This window comes from Drosophila suzukii, chromosome Y (assembly GCF_043229965.1).
Source record: "Drosophila suzukii chromosome Y, CBGP_Dsuzu_IsoJpt1.0, whole genome shotgun sequence".
NCBI classification, from domain to species: Eukaryota; Metazoa; Arthropoda; class Insecta; order Diptera; family Drosophilidae; genus Drosophila; species Drosophila suzukii.
In genome coordinates, this window is record NC_092085.1 from 6,335,452 (window position 1) to 6,342,795 (window position 7,344).

A 7,344-nucleotide genomic window follows, 5' to 3' on the forward strand; every position below is an offset into this window, starting at 1 on the left:
CTCAATAGCCTAGCTCCCATAGTTTCCGAGATCTCAGCGTTCATCCGGACAGACAGACAGACGGACAGACAGACAGACGGACATGGCTAGATCGACTCGGCTAGTGATCCTGATCAAGAACATATATAATTTATGGGGTCCTTCTCCCTGTTACATACTTGCCGACGAATTTAGTATACCCTTTTACTCTACGAGTAACGGGTATAATAACAAGGAAGAACGCTATAGTCGAGTACCTCGACCATCAGATACCCGTTACTCAGCTAAATAGAGATATGCAAGTAGCAAAGCGAGATTAAAATGCGCCACCTACCGGCGGTATACAGATTTAAGCGTTATGGGCGTTAGAGTGGGCGTGGCAAATTTTTTTTTCGATAGGTATTGACGAGACCAATACATTTCAGTTTAAATTTTTTATCTAGCATAAAAATTGTGGGCGTCACAGGTTTTCGCGGTTTTTGGGCGTTAGGGTGGGCGTGGCATATTCGCGTAACAAACTTGCGCTGCGTATAAGGCTACGGAATCTAAATCTGAAATTCCAATTCTCTATCTTTGATAGTTTCCGAGGTATACACATTCATATTTACGATTTTTTGAAGTTTGTGGGCGGTTTATGGGCGTTAGGGTGGGCATGACATTACATTTCAGTTAAAATTGTTATTCTAGCATCAAAACTGTAGGAGCCACAGTTTTGTGCGGTTTGTGGGCGTTAGTGTGGGCGTGGCACTCTACTGAAACAAACTTGCACGCCAAATCTCAATAGCCTAGCTCCCATAGGTTCCGAGATCTCGGCGTTCATCCGGACAGACAGACAGACGGACAGACGGACATGGCTAGATCGACACGGCTAGTGATCCTGATCAAGAACATGTGGGATATGGATATATTGAGGGATTTACAGCAACCTATTTAATTTCACATGGGGACACACTGTTCAGAGTTCCGCAACCTCAAGCATTCTTCATCAGCCAAAATCGCAAAAGAGTTGCTATCCCTTTCCATCAAAGTAATCTATATCCATCACCCTCTTTCATTAAAAATTACGCCTTATAAATGTAAGCTAGTCAGTTGATGTGGAAATTTTGTCAGAGGAAGTCGTGTCATCCATAGAGTGCGAAAGTCGTGAAGTTTAAATAAAATACCTTTGTTTCTTTAATTTACTTACTATACCCGAAATAAACATTTAAATTTGTAATACCCTACAAATTATTGGGGGCTCAACCGGGATAAAGTAAAAGAACAAAGAGAAAACTGTGCGTTAACACAACGAAAAACTGCCGCGACAAAGAACGAAGCAAAAGCTGAAAAGAAACAGTTTAAAACGGGGGAAGTACCTGTTATAGAAACAATTGAAGCCGAGAAAAATCTGAACAGTTAAACAAATCGACTAGCAGATTTGTGTATTAGAGGAGTTTGAACGATTACGAAGACCACGAAAAAATTTCCAAAATTTGTGCAAAACTTGACTGTGTGAGTGCCCACAAAACTAACGCGCTAAAACCCGCAACGAAGTAATGTACGCAGTATAGAAAGAAAAGCAATTCTGATGAAACACGACGAAAAAAAATTTCGACGATAATTTGATGCAGTGCCTGTGATCGAATTTTGACGACACGGTCGCAGGTGAAAACGAAGGTAGCCTGTGAGAGGAGGACAACGATAGGTGATCCTTGCAACGAAGGCGAGGGTGTTATTGGCGAGAGAAGAGAAGGACGACATAAGGGCAAAGTTATCCGAACTAGGTTTGAATACAACTGGCAGAAAAGGAGCTTTGCAGGATCGGTTGTTCGATCATTATGGATTAGTTGTGGCTGACGATAAGGACGACGATGCTGATGAGGATGGTGCGAGTGTTAGTGGTTCTTCCAATTACCAAGAAGCGGTTCAACCTAGTAGCTCGAGATTTACCCTACGCGATATTCAGGACAGTGTATCATCATTTTCAGGCTCCGAACAAGAAGACGTCAATCACTGGCTGTCTGAATTCGATGACGTTGCAGTTACCGTGGGTTGGGATAATTTGCAGAAATTCATTTATGCTAAGCAACTTCTGATTGGAGCAGCCAAGCTTTATATCAAAAGTACAAGTGGAGTTAGGGGTTGGATTGAGCTAAAAAACGCGTTGGAGGAAGAATTCGGTAAAAAACTATGTTCGGCAGAGATACACAAGATTTTGCGCCAAAGGCAAAAACAACCAAAAGAGACATGCATCGAATATCTCTATGGTTTAATGGAGATCAGCAAACCGATAAATCTTGATGAGGAAAGTCTAGTATCGTACTTCGTAGATGGCATCCCAGATAGCAAGATCAACAAGGCAGGGTTGTATAGAGCGAAATCCATTAGGGAACTTAAAGAAGAAGTATTTATTTACGAAAAGATGAAGGGTAAGGGAAATTCTAAAGACAATTTTAACAGGGAATCGACAGGTAAACCGACTCAGAGCAATTTTTTAAGAAAATGCTTCAAGTGTAACAGCGAAGGCCATATCGCTAAGGATTGCAAGGGCGAAGTAATATGTTACAAGTGCAACAAGAAAGGACACATTTCTAAAAATTGCGATGAGAAGAAAGCAACTATTTCCATTAAGAAAGAGCTTGCAAACGTGCTGGAAGAGAAGGCTGCGAAGGGACTCATTTACAAAAAGATGAAAGCTGAGGGAGTGACATTCATAGCAATGATTGATTCGGGATGTGACTTGTGTTTGATGAGAGAGGACATTTTCAAAAGTTTTGACGGCTTGAAGCTAAAGCCAAAAGTTAAGCACCTGAGAGGTATCGGCAAGGGCGAACTTGTGACCGTAGGATGCTTCGACGTCGATCTTGAAGCAGATGGCGTATGCTTCTCAGTAACTTTCCATGTCGCTAAACAAAATGAACTCGAGTACGCTGCGATTGTGGGAAACGATGTTCTACAATCAGTCGACGTTATTTTCAGTTCCAACGGCGTCGAGTTCAGGGCAAAAGAGAGAGACTTTGCATCGACATTTAATGGAATGTGTGTCACGGAGATAGTCGAAGAAAGTTCTGTTCTTGATAAAATTAATTTATCTCACCTAGACGATAGCCAAAAGCTAAAGGTACAGCAGCTTGTTACAGAGTACAAGCCAATAAAATCGATAGAGTCTCCAGTAAGCATGAGAATCGTTTTGGAAGACGACATTCCTGTATATCAACGCCCAAGACGCATGTCATACGAGAACAAGTGTTTCATAGAAAAGCAAGTGCAGGAGTGGTTGGCAGAGGGAATTATTGTACCCAGCTCCTCAGAGTATGCTTCGCCAGTGGTACTGGTAGCTAAAAAGGACGGATCCAGACGATTTTGTTGCGATTATCGTCGACTCAATCAAAAAATCAAGAAGGACAATTTTCCGATGAGTCTAATTGACGATGTTCTCGACAGGTTGCAGGGCTCAAAAATATTCACAACCCTGGACATGATGAACGGATTCTTTCATCGATTGAAGAAGAATCTAGGAAGTTCACAGCGTTCGTGACGCATAACGGGCAGTACGAATTTACTCATGTACCGTTTGGTATCTCAAATTCTCCTGCTGTTTTCTGTCGTTATGTCACGGCTACGTTGAGGGATCTCATTCAAGCGCAAACAATCGTTGTCTATATGGACGATATAATCGTGCCAACTAAGAACGAATCTGAAGGACTGAAGGCGTTGGAGAAAGTATTGAGCGTAGCTTACGAATCAAGTGGGAAAAAGCACAATTTCTCAAGAGCAAGATCAATTTCTTAGGCTACACTATTGAGAACGGAACTATAGCACCCACCAACGAGAAGATTAAAGCAGTCGTCAATTTTCCAATTCCTCAAAGCAGACAAGCTTTGCAGCGCTACTTGGGTCTGACGTCATACATGCGGCGCTTCATTAAAGACTACGCCCTCACAGCAAAACCTTTAAGCGACCTTCTTCCGATGAAAAGCAACAAAAAGGACAACAGAAATCTCACGTTGACAGAGCAAGGATTACTTTCGTTTAACCTCTTGAAACAGCTACTAGTGTCAGCACCAGTACTCAAACTGTTCGATCCGATAGCCACAACCGAAGTGCATACAGATGCAAGCAAGTATGGCTTTGGAGGCGTTTTAATGCAAAGAGACTCGGAGGATCAGCAGTTCCATCCTGTAGAGTTTATGAGCAGGAAGACAAACGGTTGTGAAGAAAAGTACAGTTCCTACGAGCTCGAGGTTTTAGCAATCGTAAATGCGTTGAAAAAATGGCGAGTTTACCTTCTTGGTAAACCTTTTACTGTGGTTACCGATTGCAACGCCTTCGCAATGACGATCAAGAAGGATGACCTACCACCAAGAGTTGCCAGATGGGCCATGGCTCTGCAAGAGTTTGAATTTAAGGTAGAACACAGGGCTGGAACGAAGATGAGGCACGTGGATGCATTAAGCCGATTGTCATGCTTTCTAATCGCAGATTCCACAAAGTCACGTTTAGTGGAGACACAGGACAACGATAGCTGGATAAAAGCTGTAAAATCCATATTAACCAACAACGATGACTACGAAGACTATTTCCTAAAAAATAATATCCTGTACAAGGACGCAGTTCTTGAGCTGTTAGTTGTTCCTAATTCAATGGAAGAGGAAATTATCAGCGTAGCACACAAGGAGGGCCACTTCGGTATAAAGAAGACTCGCGATATTCTGGAAAAGTCGTATTATATCCCTGGAATTCAACAGAAGGTAGAACGAGTTGTCAAAGCATGCGTGGAATGCCTGATCATCGACTCCAAGCGTGGAAAAAAGGAAGGGCTACTTAGTCCCATTGACAAGGCTCAGGAACCTCTCGGAACCTATCGTATCGACCACGTTGGACCCCTCACCGACACGAAGAAACGCTATAACCACATTTTGGCTGTCGTGGATGGATTTTCCAAGTTTGTTTGGCTTTATCCAACAAAGTCAACTGGAACCGAAGAAGTCTTAGAGAAACTGGAAAAGCAAGCATCAGTTTTTGGCAATCCTCGCCGAATAGTTACTGACAGGGGCACCGCTTTTACTTCAGGACTCTTTAACGAGTACTGCAACCGTGAAGGAATCCAGCTTCTACACATCACCACAGGCGTACCCAGAGGTAACGGCCAAGTGGAAAGAGTTCACAAAATTGTCATCCCGATGCTCAGCAAAATGTGCCAGGAAAACCCTCTGAATTGGTATCGTCACGTAGATAGAGTTCAGCAGATAATTAACAACACTCCACCTCGAACAACTAAGTACAGTCCGTTCCAAGTCTTGACCGGATTGAATATGAGAAAGAGGGACGACGAATTCTCGAAACTTTTGAAAACTTAGAAATAGAAGAACTAAGACGAACGTGAAGAGATACGAAAGAAAGCTCAGCAAAATATAGAGAAAGTCCAGCAAGAAAACAGAAAGAGTTTTAACGAAAAAAGGAAGGTAGAAACTGAATATGCTGTAGGTGAATTGGTTGCCATAAAAAGAACACAGTATGGAACTGGAATGAAACTCCGTCCAAAATTTTTCGGCCCATACAAAGTAACTAAAAAACTTAATCACGGACGCTATGAAGTAAAGAAAGAAGGCAATCAGGAGGGACCAAATATTACTACAACAGCAGCCGAATATATGAAAAAATGGGGTTCATTCAGGGGCGAATGAAGATTCAGGATAGCCGATTGTGGGATATGGATATATTGAGGGATTTACAGCAACCTATTTAATTTCACATGGGGACACACTGTTCAGAGTTCCGCAACCTCAAGCATTCTTCATCAGCCAAAATCGCAAAAGAGTTGCTATCCCTTTCCATCAAAGTAATCTATATCCATCACCCTCTTTCATTAAAAATTACGCCTTATAAATGTAAGCTAGTCAGTTGATGTGGAAATTTTGTCAGAGGAAGTCGTGTCATCCATAGAGTGCGAAAGTCGTGAAGTTTAAATAAAATACCTTTGTTTCTTTAATTTACTTACTATACCCGAAATAAACATTTAAATTTGTAATACCCTACAAACATATATAATTTATGGGGTCGGAAACGCTTCCTTCTCCCTGTTACATACTTTCCGACGAATCTAGTATACCCTTTTACTCTACGAGTAACGGGTATAATAACAAGGAAGAACGCTATAGTCGAGTACCTCGACCATCAGATACCCGTTACTCAGCTAAATAGAGATATGCAAGTAGCAAAGCGAGATTAAATCTTTGATAGTTTCCAAGATATCCACATTCATATTTACGATTTTGTGAAGATTGTGGGCGGTTTATGGGCGTTAGGGTGGGCATGGCAGACTTTTTTTGGGTCAATTGATATGTATTGATGAGAACATTACATTTCAGTTAAAATTGTTATTCTAGCATCAAAACTGTAGGAGCCACAGTTTTGGGCGGTTTGTGGGCGTAAGTGTGGGCGTGGCACTCTACTGAAACAAACTTGCACGCCAAATCTCAATAGCCTAGCTCCCATAGTTTCCGAGATCTCAGCGTTCATCCGGACAGACAGACAGACGGACAGACGGACAGACGGACAGACGGACATGGCAAGATCGACACGGCTAGTGATCCTGATCAAGAATATATATACTTTATGGGGTCGGAAACGCTTTCTTCTGCCTGTTACATACTTTCCGACGAATCTAGTATACCCTTTTACTCTACGAGTAACGGTAATAACAAGGAAGAACGCTATAGTCGAGTACCTCGACTATCAGATACCCGTTACTCAGATAAATAGAGATATGCACCTACCGGCGGTATACAGATTTAAGCGTTATGGGCGTTAGAGTGGGCGTGACAAATTTTTTTTGGACCAATCGATAGGTATTGACGAGACCAATACATTTCAGTTAAAATTTTTTATCTAGCATAAAAATTGTGGGCGTCAGGTTTTTGCGGTTTGTGGGCGTGGCATATTCGCGTAACAAACTTGCGCTGCGTATAAGGCTACGGAATCTAAATCTGAAATTCCAATTCTCTATCTCTGATAGTTTCCGAGGTATACACATTCATATTTACGATTTTTTGAAGTTTGTGGGCGGTTTATGGGCGTTAGGGTGGGCGCGGCAAGCTTTTTTTTGGGTCAATTGATATGTATTGATGAGAACATTACATTTCAGTTAAAATTGTTATTCTAGCATCAAAACTGTAGGAGCCACAGTTTTGGGCGGTTTGTGGGCGTTAGTGTGGGCGTGGCATCCTACTTAAACAAACTTGCACGCCAAATCTCAATAGCCTAGCTCCCATAGTTTCCGAGATCTTAGCGTTCATCCGGACAGACAGACAGACGGACAGACGGACATGGCTAGATCGACTCGGCTAGTGATCCTGATCAAGAATATATATAATTTATGGGGTC

At 42.0% G+C, this 7,344-nt stretch overlaps 1 protein-coding gene across 1 annotated transcript; it reads left to right on the plus strand.

Annotated features, from left to right (window-relative positions):
* The first annotated feature begins 829 nt into the window (after positions 1-829).
* Positions 830-3,496, plus strand: LOC139353713 (uncharacterized). The gene is made up of 2 exons (XM_070998037.1): positions 830-870; positions 1,762-3,496. Exons 1-2 carry the CDS (start codon positions 830-832, stop codon positions 3,494-3,496), a joined length of 1,776 nt encoding a protein of 591 aa, XP_070854138.1.
* The last annotated feature ends 3,848 nt before the right edge of the window (positions 3,497-7,344 follow it).

Bases quoted from the DNA above. Each gene is read 5' to 3' on its own strand.
- LOC139353713 (XM_070998037.1), top strand. From the start codon at position 830: ATGGCTAGATCGACACGGCTAGTGATCCTGATCAAGAACAT. The intron at 871-1,761 runs GTGGGATATGGA...TACAACTGGCAG, and splicing joins GTGATCCTGATCAAGAACAT to AAAAGGAGCTTTGCAGGATC.